The sequence below is a fragment of the Egretta garzetta genome, unplaced genomic scaffold (genome assembly GCF_000687185.1).
Source record: "Egretta garzetta isolate BGI_Z169 unplaced genomic scaffold, ASM68718v1 scaffold412, whole genome shotgun sequence".
Lineage (NCBI taxonomy): Eukaryota > Metazoa > Chordata > Aves > Pelecaniformes > Ardeidae > Egretta > Egretta garzetta.
Window position 1 is genome coordinate 99,329 of NW_009258770.1, and position 14,534 is coordinate 113,862.

The following is a 14,534-nucleotide window of genomic DNA, read 5'->3' on the forward strand; positions in this document are numbered from 1 at the left end:
GAGAGCTCAGATGGAGCTTTTCCAATGGCATTTATGGGATCTTGTTGCTGGGCAGAATCTGTGGTTTCTAATACAGAGCCACTGCTTCAGCCTTTTGCTTGGCGAGGAGGCAGGAACAGAATCTTTGTCTTCTCCTGAGTTGCCTGTTTTCACAGAGCTGGTAGGAACCTGGTTATCTTAAAAAAACCTTCCCTCTCTGGTTTGGCTGAGTTTGACAACAGGTTCAAAGCATGTTGGAGGAAAGACACGCATGTGAACAGGCATGCACACGCGTGTCCTGGGTGCTTTGCTTCTGCAGGAACCCACAGAGCAAAGTCCCACAGGAGTTAGGTGCTAGATGTGAAAACTTGATGAAAAAAAGAACTGATAATAGAAATCATACTGGTTAGAGACAGCCTAAGAAGGCTACTTTGTGAATAGCTTGCTTTGGTAGCTGTGACACTGTTTGGAAGAAAAAGAAAATGAAATAACACCTTCTGGCCTTCCCAAAGAGGGGTTGACAGTTGGTGTTGTATTAGCTATTTGTCAAGTAAGATGGATATTAATTGATTTGTTTTCCACTTTTAAAATACTATTTTGAGCACATTTGATAGTGAAAATTTTTGAATGAAGAGCTGTGCAAAAAATAAGTGTGTGTTAATGTTTTGCCTCTAGCCAACAAGAAGAAAGAGAAGGAACGTCCTGAGATCTCTCTTCCTTCAGACTTTGAACATACCATTCATGTGGGATTTGATGCCGTCACTGGAGAATTCACAGTAAGTAACCGCTGTATTGCGTGCTTACCAGAGCTTCTAGTTTCTTGATGGTAAAATAGCCTCCTGTTGCCAGAAATGTCAGATGACAGCAGCCAGGCTGAAGATTTTTATTTGTTGGGTTAGGATTTTGGAGTCTTTTACTTCTGATTCAGGCTGCTTTTTTTTTTTTCTCCAAGGATTGTCAGCAGAGTGTCTGTGGAAAATGAAAACTAGGAAGAATGTAGGAGTATGCTTTTATCAGTCCCACAAGCTGCTACAGGGCTTGGTTGTTCAGTGTCTTTGGAAAAGCATAAAAAACCCACATAAAAACCCCCACACGTGTGCATAGTGTATGTCTTGCTATAGACAATCAGCCCCACAGTGCAAAGTTCAGCTGCTCTGCAGACAGCCCTTGGAGACGCCCAGAAAACGGCAGCATTGTGGAAATCCATTCATTTTAATTTAATGTCCTTCAAAATATGTCCATAGACTAGGTGATCAGACAAGTTTCTAGCCTTTATGTATTAATAGAATAGCAGTCAGCTTTTTCTACTTATGCCACAACAAAGTGTATGAAGTGTTGGGAAAAATTAGTCTGATAGAAGCTCCTTGAAGTCTGCAGGGGGCTTCAAAGTATTTTCTTTCAGACTACTAGTTAGGTGCTGAAACCATTAGACCTTAAACCTAGGACGGCAGTAAGCTTACGTCTGGTTGAACCGTGGAGGTGAGGGGAAGCATTAGCAACTCTCCGTACCATCAGTAGCACCCTGTGAGCTGAGTGGTCAGACTGTGTTATCACTGTGCGTCAAATTGTAAATTTGTGATAGTGCTGACTGGCTGCATACACCAAACAGGATGGGACAAATCATTTGCCTGGACAAAGGATGGTTAGTTTTCAGAGTCTGAGCCCTAAGTGTGATTCCCTCATCATTTTTTACTTTGATTGCTACTTTTGTTTCTCAAAAACATTTCGGAAAGCTGGAAACTTTCTGTATGCTACAGTAGCAATAGTAATAATAAAATAACAACAGAAGGAAAAAAACCACATTAATGACAGCATGTCTTTAAAGGAATAATGAAATCTTTAGTAATTAGGAAATACAGCTACATTTAGAATATGTGGACTGGTTAATCGGCCTTTTTAAAATAGATGCCTCTTACAGAATCTTACTTCAAAATTTATTCTGTGCCAAACCGTAGGACTTGATTAAATACTCATTTAAAAAGCCCAGATGTGGCCATTTTTGATCAGAAACCTAGCATAAAGCTCTTAAGAGTGTGTTTTGCCTGCTATCTATCCTGGCTTTCCTCTTCCCCCTCCCCCCCCGTCTCTCCCTGTAGCCACTTCATCGTTCAGGTTAATCTTCAGTGCCATTCTCTTTATCTTAGTATCATATTATTTATTATCTACTTTCTGCTTTTGTTTTTTCTCTTTTGTGTTTGCATCCCTTCTTCCCGTCTATCTTTTCTTTCCTTCCTTCATTGTTCCACTGATCTTCCCGCTGAATGTTCAGCTGTTTTTATTCTATATTTGTTCTTCCTTTCAGCCCTTCTGCCTTTATTTCTACCCTGTGCTTCAGAATTTTTCCTTCTGGCTCTATGCAAACGCGATGGGTCATAATCGTGTTCTCCCGTAGACTGGTGGTGAGGATCCCAGTTAGTTTCACGTCCCTGCCAGCTGGAACAAAAAGGAGGGACGTCAAGGTTAACACACTTCAGTTCTAAGCACAAGCACTCTCTATAAGTACTTCAGAGATCACGGTTTGGATCAGTTTGAATGTTACTATGATCATGCAGTGTGTCAAAACAGTCTCTAGCATCAGAGGGGTTTTTTTGTTGTTGTTGTTTTGGGGCGTCAGATGCCACCTGCACAGGTCCTGGCCTTTTATAGAACAAAGCGATTGTGCATGGCTGAATACGTCCAGCTTTATTGCTGTAGCACAATTTCGTTTTAATATCTTTTTCCTTTTCAAAACAGTGGACAGTAGGTGGCTGCTGTTTTACAATCCCACAGTATTTCTACAATAATACTTATTCCTAAAGTGTGGAAGTGCAGCGCTGCTGTTTGAGAAGGCTCAAACCAACTCAGAACAAACTGAAGGGAGAGGTGACTTCCTCCATGCACCTTGCCAGCACAAGACTTAACCCTGCAGTCCTTAGTGGAGTAAAATGGCAGTCAAAGCAAGGGGATTTTTGCACCATTAAGAGCTAGCTATCAGCTTCCAACTAATCCCAGAGGCCAGTACTACGTTACACATTGCATCAGGCATGTTTGATTTGTCCCAACCTGGGTACAACCCGTGTATCAGCTGGGTAGTCCTGTGGTAAGTATGTCCTGCCGAAGGGACCTCCACTAGCCATATCATGTCAAAATATTCCCACTGTCTAGTGATCACACTGTCTGTCTCTTTCAAAAGTTTGGAAGTGCCATGGGAATGTCCAATAAACGTGCAGATATATGGGGTTTTTGTTTCAAATTATTAGAGTTGTCATGCCAATAGCGTCTGCTCTACTGGTTATGTGCAATGCATTGGGCCATTTTCTGACACCAAACAGTCACCCCCCCAGCTGCATTACCTGATTGCTGTTAGTTGCATCTCAAATCGAAGTTGCATGGGCTCCTGAGTTTCGGCTTTCAGGCTTGAGCACCAAGTTGTGTTGTTGCTCATGAACGTATGTTGTATCTCCATTTCACTGTGCTTGGAGCAACCACATTTGCTAAGAAGTAGGGCTTTTAAAGCTCAAAATAAAATTGGTTGGAAACTGTTGGGCGGGAGCATGCTGCTAGAGCTTTTATGTTGATTTATTTTGAAAAAACAGTTGCATTTTCTGAATGGAGGAGGAAGTGTGGTTTGCAGGGCTTTGGGGAGTGCGTTTTGTATGGCATGCATTTTTTTGAAACAGTTTCCTGATCCCCAATCTAGAACAAAATGTGGTCACCCGCCAAACTTTTAAAGTTTCATGATTATGACATTAGCAAGTGGGAGAAAGTTGTGGCTATAGATCCAAAGAAGTTGCACATTATTAATCCTGTCAAGCATTTCTTTAGAATTGTCCTGATTTTCAGTCTGACGCGCACAGATTGTTTGTGTTACGACAATGCACAACCTCCCAGTGTAAAATCCAAGTTTGACCAGCTGCTTTCTCCACTGCATTTGTTGACTCGTGCACTGGCCAATTGTGATCTTGGGGCTGGAGAATCATTGGAAAAAAACTTGTGTAGAGCCATTCAAAAATGTGAACCTGGCTTTCAAAACTGGACCAACAGCAAAAGCCCAGATCTTTCTCTATTATGTTTCTTTTTTAACTAAAAAATGAAATCGCAGGTAATTTTTCCAGTCACTTGCTGTTAATCCTCAGTAATGTACTTTTATGAGGGAGAGAAAAACTGGTTTAAAAAAGAGAGGAGGGGGAAATGATGCTTCCAAACTTTGGAACAGTTGTGATTTTTCGGTTTCCCTAAGCCTGCCTTCCTGTAGCCTGTCCACCACCTAATCTATTTGATATCTGCCTCGTAATTCCCATTTTAGATGGGACTTCCCCATTTTGGCCCATTGGTTTCCTCCTACCACCTTCTAAGTTGTCCCACATTCTGTTTTAACTTTCTTTTCTTTCTTTATTTACGTCCATTACAGCCAGATCTCTATGGCTCACAGATGTGCACAGGGAAGCTCCCAGAGGTGCGTCACAGGCCCAAAAGAATCTTGCATCAAAATGCTTCTTTGAGATGTCATAGCACTGCAGCAGCAGGTTGATGTGTGTGCAGTAGATTTGTTGCTTGGCTTATCCCACTTTTTTTTTCATTAATCCTAAACTTTGGAGGCCCATGTCACACATTGTTTTGTGGAGAACTTCTTAGGAAGAAGCAATATTAAAGTGTTTACCTAGATTGGGGTGGCACCAAGGCTAAGTTTAAATGTACTTCAGGTGTAGCTTTTCATTCAGTAAGCCGTACAATTCGCTGGTAGATGTTGGCTGTGCGGTAAATGGGGAAAATTACAGGCTTTCAAATTTAGGAAATTATACTGGATATTTAAAGCAATTTTTCATCAATATAATTTCAATGCAGAACTGCGGCTTTCAGCCACTGGATCAATTTTCAAATGCCACCCTCACTCATCAGAAGTCTGAGAATTCATGCAAGGCTTTGGCACCCTCAGCCTGTTCTCTGAGTCCCTGGTTTCTGTATATTTACAGTGGAGAACCTACAGAGCTACAGGAGGTTGAAAAAGCGACAGCCTTCGCAGAAGTGGTACAACTCAGTGTTACGATTTGGAGAATTTAAATACAGATTCTTAACCCTGCAGTGGTCCCTGGTATACTGAAAATTCATTTTATCAGGGTGGGGTTTACCTTTTAATCAGACAGCCGTGATCATTTCAGCAAAATGTGTTTGCATTATTATGCATTAAAAATCCAGTGTAAAGCTCCTAAAATACACTGTGTTGTCCACAAATATAGAATAGTCTTGTTATGTCTGCACTGAATCACCAGGAAAACAAGCTAAGTCTTAAATCATTATTCCATGGAAGAGCAGAGTTGATTTAAAGATGAGTTTCATGCACTTTTTTTCCTATCACAGTCATAACTTTCTTTTCTTTTTAAAGTTGGATCCTGGTTTTAGCTCTCTCTTTTGATAGAGAAGAGAATGATTTCATCTAATCTAATGTATAAGCTACTGATTTTAATTATAAGGTCAATCAAAATTTCTGAAAGTAATCTTACAGGTAGCATGGGATCTTGGTAAAGATCTGTGAGACTGCGGCTGTTAAATGTTCTAAATCCGCATTCTTTCCACTTGACATCTATAGGGCATTCCAGAGCAGTGGGCCAGGCTACTACAGACCTCCAACATAACAAAACTGGAGCAGAAGAAGAACCCACAAGCTGTTCTAGATGTTCTCAAATTTTATGATTCCAAAGAAACAGTTAACAACCAGAAATATATGAGCTTTACGTCAGGAGGTAAGCCAACATCTCGCTGATGGAAATTCAATATTCAAGTGGTCAAGGAGCAACCTTAAAAAACTCTGCTTTGTGGAATACTCCTGAAATGGATTGTATTTCTTTTTGTCACCTAAATGTCATTGATACTGTGACTTTTCTTTGTTGCTTGTTTTTATAACTAAGTAAGATACTAGATGGAACAATCATCACCAGTTTTAGTCAGAAGCATTAGTGGCCAAAGGTCATGTTTACTTCTGTTTCTTTGCATCCCTGTTCCTTCACAGTGTTCAGATTGGAGTAGGGGGATGTGCTTGTTTTGTGCATTTTGTGAGTTACTCTTGGATCCTTTGAAGAATAGCTTACGGACTATGAGGGGGTTTTGTGATAGAGGAGAATTTTCCAGGATTTTTTTGCATTGGCTGTGAGAAGGTTAGGTAGCTATGCATAAGTTCAGGAACAAACGTGGAACGGCTGCTATTGTGATGTAAAAGGGATGTTGCCACAGAGGATGAGAAGGAAGGCGTCAGTGTTCAGAGCAATCTCCGCAGAATGCTCATTCCAGGAACATCCTCGTGGTTTAGGCATTACCATCCAAAAGCCTGCAAATATGATGGGGGTGTCATTTTTTCCCTTGGTTGTGTACAGTCTGCAAAATTGTAGCGTAGCACTGCAAAAATGAGAGAGCAAGCCTGCGCTGCAGTTTGCTTTTTTTTGGTTTTGGCCTATTACTTCTTTTTTTTGCTAGACAAACTCCGACTGGTGACACATCTAGCAAGTAAGCGGAGGTTTTTGCTGGGTGCAGCATATCTGGCTGTTGTATCGATGTGTTCTTTTGCTATTCCTTAATAACTGAGTTGATTTTTAAACAAAAATACCATTAAGATACCATTACTTTGGTAAAGCTCATGTCAACAGCTTCAGCTAATAGGGGGGTATCTCTATCCAACAGGGTGTGGACAGCATATGTAATTTAAAAAAAAAAGGCAGTGCAGTCTGTAATTTCCTCAATTTGCTGGTTCAACCAATACAACTTCCAAAATGCAGACTGGGAGAGCTTCTCAGAAGTCCTTCTAAAAACTATGCCATTATCTCCAGGATTTACTAACATTTCTCTTCTCTTGAGGGAAAGCATTTTTTTCTTCTAAATTCCAAATTCCATAATTAAAAGATTTGACTGTCTAACTTGACACTTAATGCTTGCTAAAATCAAGTTACTTTTGTGATGAGATGCAAAATTCAAACCAGTTAGTGTATGCTCCTGAACTCAGGAGCTGTTACTGTGCTATATCAGAATAGAACTGCCGTGGCTATGGGGGATTTTGGGGAAGCTTTTACAGGGAAACATTTCTGGCAAGCTAAAGAGAATCAATGCCTGCAATTTATTTAAAAAAAAAAAAAAAGAAGAAAAAAACTGCTTTAGCTCTTGGGCAGAAACAGAAGCATTGACTGTTAAAGAACAATTTGCATTTTCTTGACCAAGTTTCTATTTGTTTTATTTACTGGCAAAACAGGGCAAAAAACCAGACAAAGAAACTGTCAAAAAAGAATTACCTAGTATATTGTCCTGTTATCTTGCTTGTTACGTAAAATAACTGTTGCTACTGGAGGTATATTGTGAAAGAAAAACGCTATTTATTTGGATTGACTTGTTCTGTGGGATTCCCCACAACAGGCAGTTTTATAATAGCAACTGCTTAATTTTCCCTTGCACATTGCAGATAAAAGCGCCCATGGATACATAGAAGCCCATCCTTCGGTGAGTGTGAAAGTAACCTACTTTCGTAGCATTTAAGAATTGTGGAGCAAGCTGTGAGCTTTGCCTTTTGTGATAGAGCGCCAGCCTTGTAGGCTGAAAGAAGGTACATTTTAGTGTCTTTGCAGCAGCAGAAAAGGGACCACTGGCTCTTTTCTAATTTTCTGTCTAAGAACTTTTAAACAGATGAAAGTCTGGTTTTGCAAACAGAAGATTGCTTGCTGTTCTTAACCATGGTGGAATATATAATTCGCAACAACATGCAGTACTGTCTAATTAGCCCATTTTAATTTAGGTTTAACAACTCAGAATCCATTTCTATTAAATTTTATGATTTATCCTTAGTACAGCTGGATATGTAGCTGAATATAAATAAGGTTATAATTGATATGTAACTCACTGGAACCATTGAAAGAAAGTTTTAAATAATCATCTACTCTAATTAATCCTGGATTGCCATAGCAATCCCAGAGATATAGTCATGACATCCACATTAATATTGACCAGATTTATTAGTGTTAATATTAGTGCATTAAATAGCAAATGACTGAATGGAGATTTGGCCTTTATTTTCAAGTGTTAAGCAACTTAATTTTAAGTTTGTGATTATACAGCAGAGGGTGTATAATGAAATGAAAATCATCTTTGAAAATCTGAAGTGTGGATATTCAACTGGTGCCACTTTCATTATCTTTAACAAAACACACTTTTAGAGGGAAGTTTGGGGTTCACCAGAGCACAGTAAGCTTCCCAATAGCTTTTCCAGTGGTGTGGACGCGTGGGCAGATGCTGTGGTATTTTGTTCTGGCAGACATAGACAGCGGTGAGACAGTCAAGATGTCAGCTTTCAAAAGTGACCAACTCAGAGGATGCTGGTTGAATGTTACAGAACAGTGAAAACAACACTTTGACAGGATCGAGCAGTCACTGGAATGATTTTAATTTCATTTAATGTTTTAATGGGAGTCTGGCATTAAATAATATGGCATTGTATGTGTTCTAGCTGCGCAACTGAGTACTGTCAGGCCAAGTGTGGAGCTCAGTGGAAAAAACAGTTGTAAGAATTTGACATAACAGAAATGTGATTATTCCCTTCTTTATTTTTCCCTTAATCATCATCTATCCCCATGTAAGCAGAGTGCTGATGATGCATGGAAAGCTAGACACTGATCTAATGTATGACAGAGTAACATTCACCTTCCCATTAGGGCACCTCTTGCTTGACAGAGCTGGCCCTTAAACTGGTGTTTAGAAGGTCTGACCTATCATTCCCTGCTTTGGCCAGATTAGTAGCCTGTTTCACCCATTTACCTTTAGAAGTTGGGTGATGGAGTTGAGTCTCTCAGTAAATACAGCACTCTGTGTGTGTATTGGTATGACAGGCTGACTTAAGGCAGCGACACGGTCATCTATTCAGTAAAACACAGGCGTGAAGATTAGGTCTTCCTGATTCCTGTGGGCCGTCCCTTACTGGTATTTGTACTGGACCAAATTGATGCCATTTTAAAGATCGCGCAAACGAGATGTGAATATAATGGTGCCTTTGATTAGCTTCAATTCTCTAAGTGGCCTGCTGTAGCCAGCTTTTAGAGCAGTTGGTAAACACTTAACAAGGCACCTTTTTCAGGTTTTGTTGTTTCACCAGCAAATTTATGACAAGGTGATACAACCCCCCTGCCTCTGAGTAGCAGCTGGGACTGTTGGGGGAGCGTCAGCTCACCTAACGTTAAATACCTGTGCTGTAGGCTTCCGTTTGCATGTAGACAACTGATCAGCCAGACTTCCCTTACCTGCCCCGTATTTGGAGTCTGCCTGAAGGTCGACTGCACCCTGGCAGCAGCTTTTACTCTCTGCTGCCGGTAATGGGAGCCTGGGTGAGCGGTCGGGATGCCTGCCTGGCAGCCCCGGGCAGGTCGGCAGGGTGCACCTTGCTGCTGAGAGGGCTCCGTTTGCTCTGGGTTACTATTGCTGTAAGAAATAGGCAAACAGTGGAAAGATCAACGTGTGTTAACTTATGATTCGGTAAAGAGGAGGATGGTGCTGAAAAAGGAGCTACTAAACAGGGAAATTCAGCGCTGTGGAAACAGGCAATATGGTTACCCCACAGGTAAAATAGTAAAGAAACAAATAGCCTTTCTCTCCACAACCAAATTCCCAGCAAGATGATGAAAGAGGCTTTGCATTTTGAAGTGTGTTAATTAACCTAGCTGGTTGGACACCTGTTAGCTTAATTAACTGTTACCATTTCTGCAGACACAATGCCAAAGCAATTAACCAGCAACTAGATGTGATTTCTAGTGATACTCGAGCATTACATTTTGTGAAATTAGACTTTGACTAAACATGGGAATGATCTAGTTGTTTTTAGCAAAAATGAACAACATCAAGACGGACTAACAAAACAGCATGGTAATTTGTAACCTTTAAATTGTAGCGTACTGTGTGTAACTTAGAACTGAGGCCTGTAGGACTGTAGGCGTGTCTAGATTGGCTTCTGATGTTTAAGCAGACTAAAGTTGTGTGTAATTATGAAACCTCCCAGGTGTCAAAATGGTGACTGTCACTCATGGTACTGTCTGTTCACAGAGCACAAAAACAGCATCAGAACCCCCGCTAGCTCCCTCTGTTTCCGAAGAAGAGGATGAAGATGATGAAGAAGAGGAAGATGACAATGAACCTCCACCTGTTATTGCACCACGGCCTGAACATACAAAATCAGTAAGCCCCAGCTTTGGTTAGCACTGTATTTGGTGTGATTCAGAGCTGCATGCTTCTCATCAGACAGCACTGGAGTCCTACCATGACATAGTGCTTTGCCCAAGCCACTGACACCAGGAAAATTTGTTTTGAACTTTGTCATTTAGTCATGAGTTTCCGGTGATTCTGACAGGGTCTCTGGATTTAACTTATAAGATAAAGAGTGTCTTTTAATGCTACCAATGCAAAAGTGAAAAAAGTGAAAAGTGTAAAACTTTGTCCAAAATATCTGTGTAGGCTCTCTGTCATCAGAGGAGAGAGCGGTCATCAGATGCAGTTCGCACCCTTGCAGGATCCATAGGAGGAACTGTCCCCTGGAGGTACCTGTTCCTCTCCACAGAGTAGCTAAATGAAAGCTTACACTACATGCGTAACTTTTACATGACCAAAGTTTGGTGAGAAGAATGCTATGCAGCTATGCATTGTAAAGAGAAGGTAAGTCTCGAAGGACTGGAACGCAGTTCCTAGTGGCCACTCCCTAAAGCTTGAAGTACTGATGAGAAGTCAGTTCAACAGTTATGATCAGAAAAGGGAAATGCTCCCTGCTTCTATTCAGACGCTTACGTACCAACTGAAGAGTCATTTTGTTACCCACGAAAACACACGAGCATCAAGGAACAAGGCTCTAGGGCCCTGGACAGATCTATTTCTGTATCCTTGCAACACAATAAATTCATTGTTTCAGTCATCTTTCAGAAAATCAGTGAAAATTGAAAATGAAATTGGCCATGAACTTGTATAAAACTAGCTTTTCATTCTGCCTGTTCAGTTTGAGGAGTGGCCAGCAAAACCAAACATTTTAAGAGCCCTGGATGTGGCAGGCAGCATCTCCCTAAGGGTTTGCATTTGAAATGTGAACTCAGGGGTATCTCTGCAAGCCACCTTTCTGACACAAAATAATTTCTTGTCACAGATCTACACACGCTCTGTAATTGAACCTGCCGCTGCACCAGCACCAGCTAAAGAAGCCACCACTCCCCAGCCTGAAAACTCAAACACAAACACTTTGTACAGAAACACAGACAGGCAGCGAAAAAAATCCAAGATGACAGATGAGGAGATCCTAGAGAAACTGAGTACGTATTCTGTATTTCTTGTCTGATAAAGCAGTGTACTGTATGCATGTTTCAGGACTATACGTACCAAATGTTCACCCTCAGTGTCACAGAGTCACTTAGAACTCCCTACACAAAGTGTTACTGTGCTTAGAGGAGGCGAGAGAGCGCTCTGGGTATTCCATCTGCCTCTGAGGGCAGCTATGGCTGGGTTGGATTTGCCTGAGCTTCCTTCTACGCTAAAGGCAAAAGCAGAGATTGTTTCTGCTTGAGCAGAAGGCTGTGACCTAGTGAATGACCTAGTGAACTCCTGCGTGCTGGTGGCCAAATTGAACAGAATATTTGGGTTCCTAAATTCTCTTTAGAGTCCTGACTTCTTACTGGTCATCAGGGCCAAAGTACTCTGCAGAAATCTGTTGGGGTTTTGCTGTTTGGGTTGGCTTGGGGTTTTTTTTTTTTTCAGTTTTTTATTTTTTTTAGCCAGTAGACAACTACAGCACTAAGCTGATTCCTTCAGCCTCAAGGAGCTCTCCTGCCCTAGATATTCTACTGGTGGTGTTTTTATGATTGTTGTTACTACTGCTGCTTCTACTAATATAGCAGAGTTTGTTTTTATAAGAATTCTATGTTTTTGTCAGAACTCCTTTGAAAGAACATCAGTTGACACCACAGATAGAGAAGAAGAGGTGTTTTCAGTGCGCCCAAAAAGAAAAAAAAATACAACAATCCTTATTTCTTAGCTTTATGCTTATAAAGATGTATCAGACACACATCTATGTGGTGTGATCAAGTAAAACTGCACTGCAAGCATTTCTCATGAGCCAGCCTCCAGCACATCCACTGTATATTCCTCAGATACATGGCACTTTGTCATAGCTAATTCCCAGCCAGTTAATACTATTAGAATCCTAACCATTGGCCCCAAACCCTGCGCAGATCATACTCTAGGAAAGCACATCAAGCCCTTTGTGATTCTGCAGTACAACCAATTTAATCTGCTTCTTGCATGTAATAGCTGCCAGTGCTATGTTCTCAGATAGTAAATTGTTGGGTTCATAACATAGCGCGGTTTACTCCATGTCTACCAGTAACTGTTAGGACAAAAAGTGGATTGATCTACACCTCCTAGTGTTTGATCCTAGAGCCAATAATGTTCTGTCTTTAATGGGGGCAACTGCTTGTAAAGGGGTGCAGTCTGGCTGTGGCTTCTTCACAGTGGTCATCAATGCTGGTTCAGACTTGCCCTGTCACTGGTGGTTGGTGTGACTGCAGAGGCTGAAGCCTTCCTTAGCTGCTTGCGTAGAGTTTTCTGCACCCTTAGCAGGTTGACGGGACTATAAAGAACTGAATCTCAGGGCCATTAGGGAGTCTCCAAGGGTTAAGTTCAGTAACTTTAGCTGAGGGCACAATGAAATACATTTCAGAGCAGATAGTTCCCTGCAGGTATGTCAGCTTATAAAGGGAGGAATTAGAGCTTCTTCAACAGAGGCTAAATGTTTGAGTCAGGCTTCCACCATGAGATCTGCAGGTGCCCTGCATACCTGAACATAAGCATGCGTTTTGCTTATTCAAGCTTCTGTGTATGCCAGATTAGGACTGAGCCCTTGAGTTATTGTGGGTTATATCTTTGAAATGTTACATGCTTTCTTGCTTTTTCTTTCTTATGAATTTGATACCAAGCGAGCAAGGTCTGCCTTGGGCAAACTGTGATGTGGACAATGAAGACCTTTTTGTGCTTTCATGAAGCTGTCTGAGAACGGGGGTGATGCTTTTTTGTTGTAGTCCTGGGCGAATTATGTTTAAGCATGTGTGGTGGTTGTTTTTTTCTGTTTTGTTTTGTTTTAACTCGTATGACTTCTCCACCTTGCCTACTTCCCCCACAGTTAATTTTATGCTACTTTTGGGAAGATGTCCCTTGCCCTCTTTTATCTTAAATTGCTTTCATAATTCTTTTCTGCTTGAAATAACTTGGGTTTTTTTAGAGTCACTTTCATGACAAGTTTTACTAGGGAGTAAAGCCTGTAATATTGAGATAAGATCAAACAAAATTCTGTCTATAATGAAATCATGAATATGTTCCACTGTAACTATAAAACAGAAGTGGCCCAATTCTGCTTTCTTATCCGCTTAATTTAGGACTTGATAACGGAAGGTGCTTAAAAACATCAGTGTAGCTGATATGTTTATCTTTTGTCCATGGTAGGAGCCATGTACCAGTCAATTTGTGGATTTTAGTGCTGTCATATTTGATGTGCATTGGCTTAGGCACATGAAACCAGCCACAAAGAACTAACTAGTGAAAGCAGCTACTCAAGTTTTGAGGAAAACCACCAGAAATCTGAACTGCAAAATCGGTGGCAAACTTGGAAAATTCTTTTTCAAAATATTTGTTCTGCAGTCTTTTTCTTCATTCTTTTCTAACGTGAACTTCCATGAACTTCTGATATCTGTTCTGATAGCTACGCTGTTCCATGAACTTGCTGGAAACAGCACCTTGCCAGACACGGACAACAGGGTGTTTTTTGGGTTGTCCAGCCCAGCACAGGATTACAGCAGTGTTTGGTTTAGTGCTGCGGAGTCTCGTGGGGATCCCTGCCTGGGGCATGGTTAAGCTCAGCAGTGTGAGCAGAAGGGGATGGTTTCTCATCTCACATCCCTTCTTCCAGTCAGTTACAGGGAGTCCCAGAGTCCTCTGGTCATAGTCTTCTTGACTGAAGAGTTATTTTACAGGGGAGACCCCCTATAGAGAAGCAGCAGGCACTGGCTGGCGTTCCTGGAGGGCCGGGCGAGGGGAGCGAGTACTGCAGGGCAAAGGAAACCTCTTCTCCTGCAGCTCCCATTAGCGATCTTGCCAAGGTCAGCAAAATTGTTTTAGCAGGGAGCGTACCAGATGGTGTTGATGCCCCATCTTCTTGCCTTGCTGGCGGGCAGGATTCCTGGCTAGGCATCCAGTCAGATGCCCATTTGGATGCTAAAGCCCTCTGCTCCAGAGAAATGGCCTGGCCAGGGGGGAGAGGTGTTTGTCACTACTTATAGTGAGTGGTGCGTCACCTAGTTTTGTTCTGGACACACAGGTGAACAAATAAGTATGTGTGTATATTTGTGATACAGGAACGGTGCCAGATCAGTCGAACAAAATACGCTGCAAAACAGTGGAAGTCTTTCCTCCTGAACTAACCTTCTTGAATTATTTCAGTGATGTACATTCCAAGTTAAATCTTTAGAAGTCATTTGCATTGAGCCATTACTTTAGGCTGCATTATTTGTATTTTATCTAAGAAACCAACG

The 14,534-nt window shown here is 41.4% G+C and overlaps 1 protein-coding gene across 3 annotated transcripts in view; it reads left to right on the plus strand.

Annotated features, from left to right (window-relative positions):
• PAK3 (p21 (RAC1) activated kinase 3) overlaps positions 1–14,534 on the plus strand; it is a 37,517-nt gene that overhangs the window by 5,946 nt on the left and 17,037 nt on the right. Inside the window, exons 2-8 of one of the 3 annotated variants that reach the window (XM_009649369.2) lie at positions 655–755; positions 3,152–3,171; positions 3,221–3,236; positions 5,546–5,699; positions 7,400–7,437; positions 10,021–10,152; positions 11,105–11,267. In XM_009649369.2, coding sequence (XP_009647664.1) covers positions 655–755; positions 3,152–3,171; positions 3,221–3,236; positions 5,546–5,699; positions 7,400–7,437; positions 10,021–10,152; positions 11,105–11,267 — 624 coding nt within the window. Of the gene's footprint in view, positions 1–654; positions 756–3,151; positions 3,172–3,220; positions 3,237–4,369; positions 4,415–5,545; positions 5,700–7,399; positions 7,438–10,020; positions 10,153–11,104; positions 11,268–14,534 lie in introns of all 3 variants that reach the window. The other 2 variants (XM_009649368.2, XM_009649370.2) reach the window with 2 other exon arrangements.